Source organism: Carassius gibelio, chromosome B1 (assembly GCF_023724105.1).
Source record: "Carassius gibelio isolate Cgi1373 ecotype wild population from Czech Republic chromosome B1, carGib1.2-hapl.c, whole genome shotgun sequence".
NCBI lineage: Eukaryota > Metazoa > Chordata > Actinopteri > Cypriniformes > Cyprinidae > Carassius > Carassius gibelio.
This window is the reverse complement of record NC_068396.1, coordinates 7,630,821-7,647,611: the sequence shown is the minus strand read 5'-3', so window position 1 is coordinate 7,647,611 and position 16,791 is coordinate 7,630,821. Positions and strand designations below refer to the sequence as shown.

Sequence of the window (16,791 nt, the reverse complement as noted above, 5' to 3'; positions counted from 1 at the left end):
AGTAGCTACAAGAAGCACTGTTGTTATAATCCCAAAACTGTTGGGAAAAATTTGACTGATTTACTGTCATAATCAAATTTCCTTTAAAAAGACAACTATAGTTGCTGTATCTATCACCTAAATGAATGCGAAACATTTTCATTTGAAATGTTAAACATATTCAAAACATTTAAATTCAAAACCACAATCTGAACTGATATATATATATATATATATATATATATATATATATATATATATATATATATATATATATATATATATATAAAATAAAACTAAGATATTAAACACTAGGCAACGACTCTAAAAACATAACTGACATTCTGTGAGTGCATGTTATTTTGCAATTATGTCATGTCATGGTATAAACTGTCCGATTTTGTGCAATCTTTGTGGGTTGAATAGAAATACATATGAAAGTAGTGTTACAACCCTCCCAGTCTGGTCAGCCATGATATTTCAAGTTCATATTTTTAATTTATTCATTTTTTAATATGTAGATTGAAATACTTGTGTGAATGGTTTTTATTTACCCAGAGAACCTGCTGAGTCAGGTGACACCAGTTCTGTAATTTATTACAATTCCTTAAAAGGAGCCCATACAAAAGTATTAAAACAGGCATGAAATCCAATTCCCCTTTCAACCCTTTCAATTCATTAAACCAGTTTAGATAATACTAAGTTACTTTAATATCTTTGTCCCCACTCTTCAGTCACAAATTAAACTTCAGTGTATGTATTAGGTGCCTCAAATACCCTTTTCCCCTCATGATAGACTGGAGGGCAGTCTTTAAACTTTTTGCAGAAACTTAGGTTCTGATGAAAACTCAAGAAACCTTACAGGTTATTTAGAGACCAGTCTTTTTTGAAAAGCCCCCAAAGCCATCTCATGTATTCTTTTTTTTTTAACTGTCACGTCGATGACAAATTGTTACAGAAAAATGTTGGCACTCAAAGCTGTAATTTTCTATTAAAAAATGACAGCAGCTCATAGCTTTGTGTGCCTGTGTACAAAAAAATCACCCCCTAATATGATATGTGCAGAAAGGGGGGTAACTTTAGTTTCTACAGAAGCATATTTTCATTCCAGAGAAATGTTTTTCTATGTTTGGCTTTTGAACTGATTTTAAACTGACTTTTTTTTTACCTTGTACTTTTACTTGCACTTTAAAAGGTTTGTTTCTGAAAGAGTAGCAATTCTTTTAAGCTTTTTTTTTTCTCAGAAAATGTTTCGGTTCTCTTTCAAGCAGCATCTGATGCAAACATTGTGGTTGAAGCCTAGTGGTCTATGATAGGAACTGATTCAAACCCCTTTAGTAGCAACCCATGAACAAGTGTTCACTAAAATCACCATTGTGCCCTTGAGAAAGAAAGACACTTAACCCCAGGCACCACCAAGGGGACTGTCCTTGCAATTACTGTTCAAGAGCAAAAGACTGGATGAGCAACACTTGTATTTTATTTGTCAATAAAATATCCCCCTTTTAATTTGCATGAATGTAATTTGCAACAACATATGATATTAAATCTTAAAACGATTAATTGACCCACAGAGAGATATTTAATATCAGAAGACTGATTAGTCTTCTGAATATTCTCATGTCATATTCTGTGTATATATTATATATTCTTCATTCTGTCTTGATGCAACTGATGTTCAGATACTGACAAAGGGCTCATAAAAAAGATATGAGTTTATTAACAATAAACAAGGCTTGTCCTCATTCAACCTGACAGATGTGATTTTTGTGAAATGTTATCTGACTCATACTGCTCAAACAGTGTGTTGACTAATTAGCTTGTGATGAACCCACTGGTGGGTCATCGGTCAGGTTATTAACAAGGACTCAGTCTGTGATTACATTATTAAAATGTGCAATATTCTGTCAAAGTTTACAGTTTATTCTTTAACAACATATGCATGACCCTGACTGATTACTACTGTTCAAAATCCTTTTCATTGAATCACTTGCATTGGCAACAAAAGCATTTAATACAGACATCCCCCACCTGCTGAGCTCCACACTTGTATAAGATAGTACACTGTCAATTCACTGCATACAATAACATGCTCGGTTTAGGTTTCATTATGAGAACAAGAATGTTATATTTTGACAACAATAGAGGAATGAAAAAAAAAAACAACAACTCTGATGTGGCCTTTATTACCTCACCACTACTTTCACTAATCAGTTATGAGCACACATACTGAAATTGCATAGCCTACAGTAAGTAAAATTAATCTTCAATTAAAAATCTAAAAAACATCCAACAGGTGGAGCCAAAGTTATAAAATACTGTTTAAAAGTGGCCAGTATCATGTGATTTCTGGAAAAAGAGACCTACATCACATCGTTTGCAATAAGGACACACAAAATAGACCTAAAGTCACCTTTAAAAATTGAGAAGTGTGCAGTATGTACAGACAACATGCTAAAAACGAAAGAATAAGTCTAATCTAATAAGATATGTACAAAAGAAAGTTACCAGAGGAGTAAAACCTGATTTTAGAAACCTTCATTATTGCTATTGTCACATACATTGGCATTTTATTCAAACTAATGTTATTTGCTTAAAGGTGACAGAAAAGAGGCTGAACTCACTGTGAAACCATCATACTGGTGATATACAGTCATTAAAGTAGAAAATAACAATATAGATAACTTCCCATTGTCACATTTCTCATTGCACAAACACTGTTCACCAGATGAAGTCGGTGCGGTGGCTGCAGAAGAAGCGTGCGATGAACTTGTGGTCCTTCACTTCGTGCACGTTCTTCTGATAACACATGCATTCACAGTGCTGTCAGTGCTCGGAACGCGTCATGTGAAATAGTCTGTCAAGTAACAATGGGCCTACATATGAAGTAAAAGGAGGCACATCTGAACTGGTATTATCCAAACAACCCCCGCCTAAAGCTTCAGCTTACAGGCACTGCATTTTGACACTTTTAAGGTTACGCCTTTATCCACATTGCTACATTTAATGGCTTTGACATGTTTTAAACTTTGCACTTGTTAAAATAAATTATACAGCATTGTTAGTTTTGATTTATTTACGTACTATTGCAGCATTTATTAATATTTTGTATGTTCAGTTTTGCTTTTAGTTAATGTTAGCCCTGTATATAGAGTAAGCATGCAAATTAAAGTAATGCATCATACAGACATTGCATTTTGGTACTTGGCCATTTTAGATTAATCTATATTTGTCACACAACCTGGCAAGCCATTAACATTCCTCTCTCTGTAGAGCAGCTCTCAGATTGCTCCAGAACTCACTTCTCTTTTCCTCCTCCTCCGGCCACTCCAGATACGTCCTGGAGTTCATAATCTTCCTCAGCTTGCAGAAACGTTTGGGAATGGTCTCCTTCTTGATTGGTTCTAGAAGTACCAGGACAGCGGAGTCATTGTGTTCATCTACTATGCGGAAATGTGAGAAGTCCAGCTCGTAACGGCACCATTCGCTGGTAACAAAGTGCTCAGACAGAACAAAGAGAGTCCGATGGCTTTTCTCAATCGAGTCGATGATGTTGTCCACGATCCAGCGGCCCGGCTGGAAGTCCCGTTTGTGCAAACACAGGGCAAACGGAGGCTGAGTGCTCTCTAGTTCTGGAACAAGGATTTCCTCGACCCACTCAGCGTCATGTTGACTGTAAGATACAAAAGCATCATAGCGGAGCTCATCGGCCAGTCGACCAACTGCAGGTTTTCTTTTGGCTTGTATCCATGCTTTTGTCATCTGCAGATACCATATAACGTGAAGCTTATGGCAAGTAACAACAATAAGTCCAAGCGCTATGATAATCACAAAACAAAGTACTGAGACAGCAGGGATCATATAGCACTCGAAAACGGACAATCTGACACTGTCAATAGAATCACCTCTGAGAGTGAACGGAGTGTCGCACACGTAACTGCGACGACTGTCCCTTAGGGTGATGAAAAGTTTAACATCCCGTTTAAAGAAAGATACAAATTCACAGGAGCACACAAAATTGTTATCCCCTGCCTCCAAATATTGTAGGTTTTTGAATCTCTTCAAATCACTACTGTTAAACATCCGCAAGGCGTTCCTTTGGATAAGCAGTGTCTGCAGTGTTGGAAATAATTCCCCCTGCGGGAGTTTTTTAAATCGGTTGCCTGTCAGTATAAGCGTAATGAGTTGGGGAAATCTTTGGTTGAACACCATCAGATCGTTTTCACTGAGATCCAGGACTGTCAAGCTAGAAGGCAGGCATGGGGTCATCTTACGTAGCTTTGTGCTGGAAAGGTTCAGAAACCTGAGAGTCGCTGGCCAGCTACACTTTTCTGGCATAGAAACAAAACTGTTATGGCTCAAGTCTAAATCTGTGAGGCTCTTAAGGTTAGTGGTCAACTGAGACATCAGCCCAAGGGATTTTAAAACGTTCTGGCTCACGTTAAGAGTGAGGAGGTTTTGATATGCACCAAAACTCGTAGATAACGTCGGTGCAATTGTCAGGTCTGAAAGGAGGTTCTGACTCAGGTCTAAATATTCAAGTTTTTTCAACAAGACTGTAGTTATCGGAGGAATAACAAACACTGTGCCGTTGATCACGGACACCTTGTGGAGATTCACCAGCAGAAATCCCAATTGCTTCATGCTACTGAACTCAAAGAACCCTTGGATGTCAAGATTACGTATGTAGGCTGTATGTAAGTGTTCATAATGTGTGTACGAAGCTTTCTGCCACCACCCTTGACCAATCAAATGTACTTCTTCAAGACCAATGTAAGACAAAGAAGAATTATCCATGACCACCAAAAAAGAGGTAAATGCTTCATCAGTTGTGGTGCAATTATGGAAACTCAAGCTTTCAGTCCCACCTTCTCTTGCCGCTTTAAAGGATTCTGTCGAAGTGTTCGTTCTGAGTTCAACATTTTTGATAGTCAGCCGAGTTTTAGGGTGGGAGACATCTTTAAGAACCTTAGAGACTAATTCTGGATCGTTCTGAAATGGACTCTGAAGGCTCAAAGAGACTGAACCGATTGGACGGGCTGCTTTAAAGCTGCCGTTCTCATATGACTTGAGGTTACTGCCAATGAATGTCATCTCATCCAGATGAGTGAGCCCATCTAAGCCATTCTTGTACACCTCTCTCAGTGAAGGACTACCAAACTGCAGCGTTCTTAGGTTAAGGAGAGACTGGAAAATGGGAGCAGGTCCCACGGTGGTGTATGGGTTTCCTACAAGGTTCAGTTGCTGGAGAGAGTTTAGCTCGTGGAACCAAGATGAAGATAGCTTTTCTAGGTTGTTTAAGGACAGATCAAGAACTTCCAGCTTATGTTGAGATTTGAAAGCCTCCTTGTGTATAAACTTGAGCTTGTTCTTGTGCAAGTTCAGGGTTTTCAGCTCACTATATGGGCTGAGATCATTCATGTCAATAGACTCAATTTGATTGAATGACAGGTCAAGGCTAAGAGCATTCACTGGAACTTTAGGGACCTTTTGGAGATGATTTAATGAACAGTTGCAAAAATATTGCTGATCACAATAACATGTCCAGGAGTAGTCAAAGCCTTGGGCCAAAATTATTAAAAAAAGTATTACGGACTCCTTTGCTTCCAAGGGTCTCATCCTGTAAAAAAAATAGTTTTTTTTTTTAAATAAATAAATATTTTTATTTAGTAAAGATGCATAAAATTCATTAAAAGTCATACACTTTAAACACAAGACGTAAAAATATTGCACAATGTACTGCATTAGTATGAAGGAATTTACCGAATTGATTTTTAAAGGAGTTTGATCTGTTTTAAGTTTTTGCATGTATATTTATAGAGTTAACCGAAATTTTCATAAAATTAATAGAATAATTAAAATAATTAATGTAAGAATAATAATAATAATAAAAAACATTTCAAATAAATTCTGTTCTTTTCAACTTTATATTTATCAAATAATCCTTAAAAATGTATCATGGCTTCCACATTAAATAAATAAATTAAGCAGCGGAATTGTTTTTTAACATTGACATTAATAAGAATAATTTCTTGAACACTAAATAAGCATAATTGAATCATTTCTGAAATATATGACATTGAAGACTGGAGTAATGGCTGCTGAAAATTTAGCTGTGCGTCACAGTAATACATTTAGCATACACAAAAGGAGAAATGCACAAGCCAGAAGTCCACAATTTCTGATCCAAAACGGTCAGTCAATCAATGCACTTTCACTTCGTTCTGTGGCTATACCTCAATATTACACCACGTTTTGTATAACCGCAAGCTTGTGAATGCAGCATTAAAACATGTTAGATATTAAAGTGCTACCAGTCTAGAATATTTCAAGACAGAAGAAGTCAACTTTGATTACCTGACTGCCATTATTATTAAGTCTTGTCCTCTTTTCTACGAAAAACTGCAGATTGGCCGTTGTCATAAAAGGAGAAAACAAACAGAAATCAAGCATGCAAACACAGAGTGAGTCACAGGATGTAGTGACTCAATAGCCTGATTGAGCCTTACAAAATCATGTCTCTTTTATCAGGAACATAGATTTTAGGGAACCACCCATAGAGACCAGTCTCAGAGCATGTGTACTTACATCCCGCATGCTTCATACTGTATATATCTATAGTTGGGTGATATGTAATCAGACTGCCTCAAATGTCTTACATGGCTTTTATGCAAATATTTTTTTGTAAAGCTATTTCAGATTCCGTTTTATTTTCACTTCACTAAACACTGAATTAAGGATTCGAAAAGAGGAAGTAGCCTTTTTTTTAAGCAAGACATGAATTTGCTTAATTTTTTTTTACTATAAAGCATCTCTACATCAATCTTGTGGTGTAGCAACCGCAGTGCTTTTCATAATTCAAGGCACAGCAAATATTTAGAGCCCTGTGATAAAATACTGGGATCCTCATGTTGAAAATGTTAGAGAGGGATATTGAGCTGTCATGTTTATGGTTTTATGTTGATTACTTGCTTTTATGTTTTATGGATAAAATATCTTGATAAGGGTTTTTCTGGCATGATATTAAATGTCCTTCTCTTTTAGACCTTAGCAATTGCTCTGATGAAAGTGCAAAGGTGAAAAGAGGCATAAACCTATATCAGACATAAACAACCTTCTCAATTAACTTGGGACACATAAAGTTACTCTATTTCTGCTCCAGGTGATTTGGACTGTTGATGGCACAACAGTATTTCTGTGTTTGAGTTTCAGATACAAATAGAGAAAAGTGTATACAAGTCACGTTTTATAAATATGCAGACTTACTCAAAAAGAGAAGTGCTTGCAGCATTAACTTAAGTTTCTATTAGCATCAGAACTCTCTTGGATAGTTAAAACAGAAGAAAGCATGTCATAAGGTATTACTTCTAAACATGTTTTACACTAATGGTTCAGAAAGGAAACCTAGCCACAAAGTGTCTTGTTTTGAAACCTGCCTCTGCCTTGAATAAAAAAATGAATACATTGTCCATACCTTTGGGATAAATTTGGATATGCCAATCAATTTATTGTCCATTCGGCATATTGCAAACAACCAAAAAATAAACTTTAACAAACGTAACTTAGTCTTCATAAACAAAATATTTTACATTCCAGACAAACTGTTACGAGTCCTGCTTAACACAGCACAGACATGGTCAAAACATTTGTTTTACTTTTCATTGTGCACCCTGTCTCTAATCAATACCTCACCTAAATACACTCAAAATAATAAAAAATTACAACTCTGTATAATGGCTCCAACATAGTTTCTACAAAAAGAAAACATTTTCTGTGTGTATCATATAATGACATTCTGGTCTCTAGAAATGCCTTGGGTCATTTCTTTAAAGTCAGTCAAAGGGATTTGATGTGCTACGAGACCAAAAGTGAAAGTCTGATTACATATAAAATAATAGCACATCTCCTCAACAAAAAATATTACTTTTTATGTCTTATATTCAAAACCTCAATCCTACTTGACCGATAATCATTTGTTGTGTATTTAAACCTTTTAGAGCACCACATATTGTGTGCTCTAAAAGAGTATTATGCAATAATAGGGTAATGATTATCTACCATTTGGCAGGCTACTGGATCTGGAAAAGAGTAGGCTAATTGAGATTGAAATTAAATAAAAATGGTTAACAGATACCCATCCATTGCCACATTACAACTTCCTCTGGCTGACCTCTGCTACCCAACTGTGTTACCACGTACGTTTGACCATAAATTCAAACACGGGCGCTTTAAATAGTTACCGCCTCAAAGTCCCGCCTCCAGGCCTGTAGCCATTGGCTCGACGTTTTAGTTAGGAAGTTTTAATTGGATGCTGAGCTGACATTTAAAAAATCCGGAACTAAGCAGCTGTAAACAACCGCAGAGTGTTCTTTGTAGAAACGATATATATTTTTAGATCGATTCAGTAAGTTCGTATATGCATTTCAAGGCTGACGTGCTAATGTTTACATTGTGCCTTGCTTTGATTTGCACCAGTACATGATTTAAAAGAGAGTTTTATTTCTACAGACATGCCGACCTCCCCTGTGAAGACACGTATTCCGCTGACAAGTTTTGGTCATCTTATTAGCGAAGTCAAGGTAGACAAGTGACTTTAAAGCAGCTATGCTTGCTGTCATTATATATATATATATATATATATATATATATATATATATATATATATATATATATATATATATATATATATGAAGTAATGAGTATAAAAATAGGCCTATATAAATAAAATAAAATATAAAAATAGATTTTTTATATTTTGCCATTTGGACATACCATGGTATTATAAGAAATGCAATTGTATCTAAGGTTTATTTAGTACCATGGTATTACCACCTAAAGCTAAAATTATTTCATTTTATTTTATGGATGTGGTTTTATTCATAATTCCTTGTTGTTTTTATAATGACAGAGACAGCTCTTTGGGATTGATGCACCGACCCCAACAGAACTGACAGGATGGAGGAAACATTTTAACAGCTACACATTACGAGGACGCAGGAATGTAAGATCATTAAGGATCTGTCAGATTGTTGCATGATCAAAGACAACAGTAAGATCGTCTCTCACGTCACTTGTATCTAAACGTGTCATCCCCCCCCACCTCCCACTTATTCCCTTTTCCAGTTTGTTCTTGCCACATATGGTGTTTTTGCACTCACGGCTGCCGTCTACATGATGAGACACAGCAGGAAGGAGGAACATGAAACAGCATCTGCCTCATCATAAACTACAAATAGAAAGTTAAAGGGGGTTAAGAATACAATAAATTATTCTGCATCACTACATGAGTGGACCGTGGTTAATGAAGCTCGTGTTTCTGCATGTAACTGGTCAGATGTTTAATTTTTCTATCATGTACACGATTGTCATTTAAAAAAATATTAAAAGTCCCAATAAAATGGGAGTAGTGACAGAACTGTTCCTCTATACTGTGCTGTACATCCGAGTGTAACTTGGTTGTATGCATCAAGTGTTAATTGAATGTTGAAATATAAATGTTGGTTGCACTCATAAGTGAATGAAGATGAACATGAGTTTGAAGGACAAGATTTACGCGGATGAAGTAACCGCTTTCGTCACCGAGAGAAAAGTCTATCGCTTGGGAACAATACTTCCATGCTTGATGTATGGTAAACAATAAAACCTATAACATCGATTTCGCATATAATTTCATGCAGACTATAATGTTTTTTAATCTTGTTGTAGTTGTTTTAAGTCTCTGGTGGTTTGCCAGTAGAGTGCAGTGTAAGCTTATTACCAAGTACATTTCTTGGAACCCGTTTGCATGGTCTGTTCTAAAGGCAAATTTTGTGGTTATTTTAACAGCTGTTGGTTTTAGGTTAGTGAAACTAGCTGGTCAGATAGGGATGTTTTCCTGTAAAATGAAATGTTTAGAAATGATTTCAGAAATAACAGTGCTGTTGTAATGTGTTTTTTTTTTCCTTTTATCCTGCTTTTTGTTTCAGGATGATCATGCCAGTTCATCGTAATCAGGTGTCATTCTGAAAGTGAATCTTCGTTGAACCTAATTATTCTGAAATCTACACTATTACATTATTATGCTAATCAACAAATAACTGAAGTACTATCCATTTTCTTTAATACAATATGCTTGTTTTCCTCTTTACGGTGTTATACTATACAGTTATGCCAACCATGTCTCTCTCTGACTGTCAGTATTTAAATCTTTTATCTTTCAGATATTTACACCTACTTATGACACGATCTATACCTAGGTCAGCTAAAGTGAAACTGAAATGAAAAAGCAGCTGTGTGCACCAATGGTGGGATGTGGTAAATCTTTTTTTTTTTCCTATGAAGTTAGAGCAGTATCCTACTCAACTGCAAAATTTTAGGTGATTGTGCAAGCAGTTGATGTCAGTTGCATAAGATCTCTGGTATTTTGGGGCTCATCTCATCCTTTTAAAGGTCCTTCAGGTGAAAATACAACTGGATTCATCTGCAGTACAGTGCAAGGTATTTTTTTTCTGAAATATGCCAACAAAACATGCACATTTATAGCTAAGATACATTAAAATATGATTTATCCTTTATTGATTGATTACTTATAATGGTTCAAACAAACATGTTTGTTAAATATATAAACTGGGATTTGATTTGGGAGTGTTTTCTAAGATGAACTTAATGTAGGATGAATTATTCCATGTATACATTCTGCTTTGCCACTCAGAGGATATTTTTAGAGATCATCTGATTACTGTAAGAGTCGGAAGCAATCTACAGAGAGAACAGTTAATCATAACATTCATTTAAAGTCGAAACTATGTATGTATTCAGTTAAATGCTGCTTTTTATTTTTATGTTTGCACATATACAACAGCTGTCTGGTGCAAGATTGGTTACTTTAACATTTTTTGGTTGCCTTTTTATTTAGTTTTCTCTTAGTAAAAATAAAAATCATATTTTGTTTTTTAATGGGTGTATCAGGGCCATAACAATCATAGACTTCAAGGTGGACATTGTCTCTTAATATTCAAAATAATGTTTGATTTTTATAGGATTTTCAGTGGCTGATTCTTATAGGCCTTTAAATTTAAGTTCATATTTATGTTTTTTTTTCTGCAGTACTATAATAACAATAATAATAATAATAATAATCTTACTATTAAATGCAATAAACTATTGATTTATATGTGTACTAGTAGAGGATGATGTGGATTTACATAAGTAGGCTATCATTTCCATACATTTCCAAATCTATTAAAAAAAACATTTTCATTTTTATTTAATTTTAATTTTTTTTTTCATATGTCTGTTTAGGGTTACAGTCTTAAACAACAACATTAAACCAGGATAAGACCTGGTACTTTAACCTCTTAACCTGTCGTAAGACGAGATGAGTTGAAGATCACGTGATTTAGAGTAAAACATGCCTCCCGAAATGAAAGTGAAAGAGACCTCAGATCAAAACAGCAGGCTAAATAACAACGTAAAATACACAGTCGTCAACACATACTGCAGTAGCTTGCTTATAACAAGCTTTTAATGTTCATTATTTGCTGAATCCCCAATATATTCGCCACTTTGAAGGTGACCTAGCCTATTTTATCTAGAGGCAGAGAGAGCTGCCAAAATCCAACCCCATTCCCAAATCTAGTATTTCACTGCAGATTACGGAGAGGCTAGTGTAGCCTAAATAAAATACGTTAAATTGCATAACGCCTGCATAGACAGAGACATATGTCCTTGATATAGACTCTGGCCGTTCTTGGAAGAGTTATTCCTGTTATTTGTATGCTAGAGACGAGACCGCCTTGCTTTATTTGGCTAGCTTTCGCTTTCACAATCCTTAGCAATGGTCAGCCTATGAGACAAGAATGATGTGTTACAACTAAAAATGAAGCATCGCAGGAAATCTTGACACAGTTCTGGAGAAGTTTGGCTTCGAGAACATCTAACTGCATTTGCGGTAAGTGGGCAAGAGGGTTTTCATCTGAGACCGGACCGGAGGTGTTTCGTTCACCTTTAATTTCACCGTGTCATTATCCGTGGATTAACGCTTTATGGAAAGCTTTTCGGTACACATAGTGCTTATTAAGGTTTTAATGTCATGTGATACCTTGGAGTTCTTTCTTTACTTGTTGCTCTGGTATTTCGGAGAAGGCAGGGGGCTTCGCTTTTCGTCCACTAACCTAAACGCTTATTTCCATAAAGACCATATATAAAACTTTCAAAGTATTTTACATAGCCGACGAAAAATGACACATTAGATTTTTATGGTGGATTTTACGTTTCAAATATATGTTTAAAATGTGCAATGTAGCCTATTCAGCCAAATTACTGAAATATTTTCTGTTATATTTTTGATATGGATCTTTTTTGATATGGATCTTTATTTTTAGAGTAGCCTATCTACAGTACCTACGCGTGAGGAAATCAATTTTCCTTTGTCACTGAAGCGTAAGAAAGTTTTCGAGTACATCACAAATTCTAAACTTCTAAATTTCTTAATAGCCTATTGATTTCATACGTTTCTCTTACAATTTTTTTGACCGTTTTTGATAAAAAAAAAATGCGGTGTAACCAATAGCTAGTCATCAAGTAAAAGTGCACAATAAAATACAGTAGGCTACACACACAATATATAATAGTTCATTTTAATCATGAGATTTTCAAACATGTTTTTTCAAACTTATACACTATTTAAAAAAAAGGTGCTTCACAATGCCTTTTTATCTAAATGGTTCCATAAAGAACCTTAACATCTGCAGAACCTTTCTATCTCACAGAAGGGTCTTTGTGACGAATGAAGGTTCTTCAGATTATGAAAAGGTAAGAAAGAGATGGTTCTTTGTGGAACCAAAAATGTTTCTTCGCTGTGAAGTGTATATTCCTGGGGTTACTCCATTTGACCTGAACAAAATGTGCCTTTTCATAAAAGTTCACAGATTGATTTGACACAAGACACAAGGGTCTACAGGAGGGCTGCACAATTAATCCAAATTTTAATCGCGATTAAAATTATGGATACCACAATTAATCGTTCAAAGTGGTAGTTAGTTGTTCAAAGTCCACTCATGTTATTCTGCGTGTTTAAGATGTTTTTTTTACATTCTACATATCTTAAGGGTTTTCCCCCCATTTTTTTGTTTTAGTATAACATTATAATACCAGTTATATTTTTATTTTGTATAATTAAAAAAAAAAAAAAATCCGATTTAAGTTGACAATTAAGGCATAAAACTATAGAAAAGCACCATATGTTTTTCCAGTTAGAGTGTTTTCAGCTTGTTTATTTTCATATAAAAATACGGCATGCATTTGCATCAAATAATAGTATAAATATAATTCAGTGTAATCATAATTAATAATCGCAATTACAGTTTCAATTGAATGATCGACAATTATGATTTTTGTAATAATCGTGCAGCTCTAATATACAGGGGTCTTCTCTGTATTATGGTTTTCTTATCAAATGTCAACAATTGTAGGCTATGCTAGTTACACCACACTGACTTAATAGAACATCATCCGCATAGAAAGGGTAAGCTTTCTGTTTCATAATGACAAATTTAATTAAACCTGAATACACTTGATATCAGTGTGCTTTCATGCACAGACTTATGCGCTTTCCCACAGACTTTCTTTATTGTGTCTGTGCAAGAGCCATTCCCAACTCTTGATGTTAGAACTCTTTGTTTCTTTAAACAGGCGGCACATAATCATTCATCTATGATTTAGGACCATGGAGGAATGGTATGAGTGGGCCCTGATTCAGAATGGTCCAGCACAATGACACTGACCATGCAGATGCGCAACAGGGCCCATCCAAGCCGGCCGAGTCCCCTAAACCCTGTACTGTCCCACCGACACACTTTCACCCCTTTCGGGACCAGCAGGAATGTGACCTCATCACCCAGTCTGTGGAATACTTGAACCACAGTGGATTTTACTGGGGTCCCTTGGAAGTAGATGAAGCCCACGCTCGACTTGCCAAACTTCCTCTCGGGACATTCCTGATTCGGGACAGCATGCAAGCAAATGTTTTCTTCACTCTCAGCTATCAGTCTCCCGAGGGCCCGACCAGTGTGAGGGTGCTCCTGAAGGATGGGGGATTCAGCTTAGCGGGCAGTAAACATACTTTCACTTGCCTTTTTGACTTACTAGGATACTATATTGCATCCCCCAAAAAGAGTCTGAGTATGCCGTATCGTGGAGAAATGCCGCAGAGCTTGCAAGAACTGGCGAGAAGAGCTGTGGTGGGGAGCTTTGGGAAAGATAGTATTCAACATCTTCCTGTGAGCAAGAAACTTAAAGAATTTCTGTGGTTGTACCCTTTTAGTATATGAATGTGTATAGTTCATATGAAGATGTTACAGATGTTGCAGCTCTATAACAAAGTACGATTTATTGGAAACAATGCATTTCATATGGCGGGGTCACATTAGCAATTTCACTGGGCAAAAACATGTCCTTTGTTCATTGTCAATAATGCCGATTTTGCTTATTACAATTATTACAAACAACCTGAACACAACTTTACGGTGGTTGTGCAACAAACTCAATTCATGCTGATTTCTTTTTAATGACAATGTGACCATGCCTATATGATTCTGTGCTCTTCATTGACCCAACTAGAACATGTACTGTATTTATGTGTAGTGATTGTTTGGATTATTTTACGATATTAACAATGCACTACAAAACATTTTTATTATTATAATTTGTTCAATGCGCAGTAAGAACAGGGCAACACCACCACAAGCCTTCAATTGCTTTACAGCAATTCTTCTGGTACTGGGCCAGTGCAAAGTTTAAATATTTGTAAAATGACAGAATTAACTATTCAGTTACCTTTACATAGTATTGTCTGTCTTTATATATGAATGTAAACCACTGACCACAACGCACTGTTGATGTCATTATCAGTATGAACGGTTGAATTATTTTGATGTATTGGTACATATGTGTAGGCTATATAATCTGCTATGCAGAAATATGCATTTCACCTATAGTGAGGCAAGGGTTTCATTTGTTTAGGATTGCTTTTTATTATTAAAGATAAATTATTTGAGGTGATTTGAAGTGGATTTTGCTGTCATCTCTCTATGACGATTTCTCTTTCATTTCTTTTGTTCTAACGGATAAGTTTCTTGTAATGTGGCCCAACCCTAAAAAGAATCAGTAACCTCTCTCATACAGACTTTACAGAAACGGCCCCATCTAGGGGAAAATATGAGTTCTATATGCATCAGCCTACATCGGAAATGTGTTAAGCAATACATTTTTCTTTCTCCTCATTTTACACTTATACAAAAGTATGACTATTTATTAAAATGATCTGATTTTGAAATTTGCCGGTTTTGCATGTCATCATGTGCTTGTCAGGCCATCTGTACATGTTTAAAACAACTGTGTTCATGTTGTGCATTCGTCTGTATTTTCACAGCAGAAGCAGTACTGAAGCAGAATCATAGGTTGAAATCACAAACCATGCACCGACCACTGTGCTTATTGAAATCACACCCTAATAGACAAAAACAGGAAAACATTTGTTTTCCTCCATATCTATCTATTTTTTCTATCTACCTTTGACAATTCTTTTGCGTAATAAAACAGAAAGTTATGTTTGGCTCTTGCATTTTTCAAACACACAAAAAAAAAAAAAAATGAAAAATGATCTCATTACGTTCATGGTTTTTCAGGACAGAAACCTGAAACAAAGACATCCATTGTGATTCTGTCCCGAATACCTCACATACCTTACACAGGAGTGGACATCTACATCAATGCATTTATTCAGTCAGTTATTTTAGTATTATTTACGTATATAAATAGTATCTATATTTCAAGTTAGTAAGTTTAAGTTTATGTGATTTTGGCTTTGTATTTTGTAAGCTTTATTGTTTTTTTCTGTTATAGTTTACTAATTTTAGTGCTTAAACTGAAAGTTTTTCATCTGCTACTATTTATATTTTATTATCATTACTTTATACTGGTATTTACTACTATTTATATTATATGAGGAATGCCACAACAACTGAACAACTGGGCTTCATCTTAGAGAGAAAGGTACGTGAATGAGATCATATTTGTGGATATATATGTATATCTTTTTTAATATTTTATATATATATATATATATATATATTTTTACCTTAAAGCAACACAGTACAATAAAAAAATTATATACAACCATTTATAGAGTTACATTTATAAAATAACAACCATGGATACAGTAAGAAGGATCATTTTGGTAATAATATGAGTAAATAAGACATTCAAAAAAGAGAGAGGAAAAAAAGTTTTTTTAATACATAGTTTAACAGTTTTATACATAGTTTAACAATGTTACACATATATTTATAGTCCAGTGGGCATGCAAACGATAATAGAGTCAGAGTGTATATATAGTTATATATATCTGGACATATGTACAGGATGACAGTTAGGCCACAGTATTCTCTCTTCCTCAGTCAAAGCCTCTTGAGATTCACTCAGCATCCAACCATTGGAACCCATTCTCTTATCAGAAGTCAGTGCACAAATTGTTCAACCAGGCACTTCAGTGAGTTTTACCGTTGTGATGACTGGAAACGTTTTCACAGGCCAAAGTATTCTTCATGCATGCCTTGGCATCACCCCTCTTTGACGTCCATTAATCAGTAAGTCCTTCAACAAAACTGCCTTTGTGTTGTGTGGTGTACTTATAAATCAAAAAACCTGAAAGACAGAAAGAGAACAAGATTAATAGCACTTCGGTGTTTAATGCAGCATTTCCTTCTTGCATAACACACTTCTTTCATATATCAAAATTTACAATTACATAGTAGATTCAAATTAAATTTTTAT

The 16,791-nt window shown here is 35.3% G+C and overlaps 2 protein-coding genes across 3 annotated transcripts; one reads left to right on the top strand and one right to left on the bottom strand.

Moving 5' to 3' along the window:
* Positions 1-1,676: 1,676 nt before the first annotated feature.
* Positions 1,677-6,498, bottom strand: LOC127948925 (toll-like receptor 2 type-2). Its single transcript, XM_052545783.1, has 2 exons — positions 6,337-6,498; positions 1,677-5,599 (listed from the first exon to the last, which is right to left on the bottom strand). The coding sequence occupies exons 1-2, from the start codon at positions 6,345-6,347 to the stop codon at positions 3,232-3,234; spliced, it is 2,379 nt and encodes a 792-aa protein (XP_052401743.1). The 5' UTR covers positions 6,348-6,498; the 3' UTR covers positions 1,677-3,231.
* Positions 6,499-6,582: 84 nt separating this feature from the next.
* LOC127948926 (suppressor of cytokine signaling 1) lies at positions 6,583-15,565 on the top strand. Of its 2 annotated transcripts, XM_052545784.1 has the most exons (5): positions 6,583-8,383; positions 8,488-8,558; positions 8,888-8,980; positions 9,103-10,455; positions 13,651-15,565. In XM_052545784.1, the coding sequence occupies exon 5, from the start codon at positions 13,719-13,721 to the stop codon at positions 14,286-14,288; it is 570 nt and encodes a 189-aa protein (XP_052401744.1). In that variant the 5' UTR covers positions 6,583-8,383; positions 8,488-8,558; positions 8,888-8,980; positions 9,103-10,455; positions 13,651-13,718; the 3' UTR covers positions 14,289-15,565. The 2 variants fall into 2 exon arrangements, with proteins under 2 accessions (XP_052401744.1, XP_052401745.1); XM_052545785.1 differs by lacking the exons at positions 6,583-8,383; positions 8,488-8,558; positions 8,888-8,980; positions 9,103-10,455 and adding an exon at positions 11,341-11,908.
* The last annotated feature ends 1,226 nt before the right edge of the window (positions 15,566-16,791 follow it).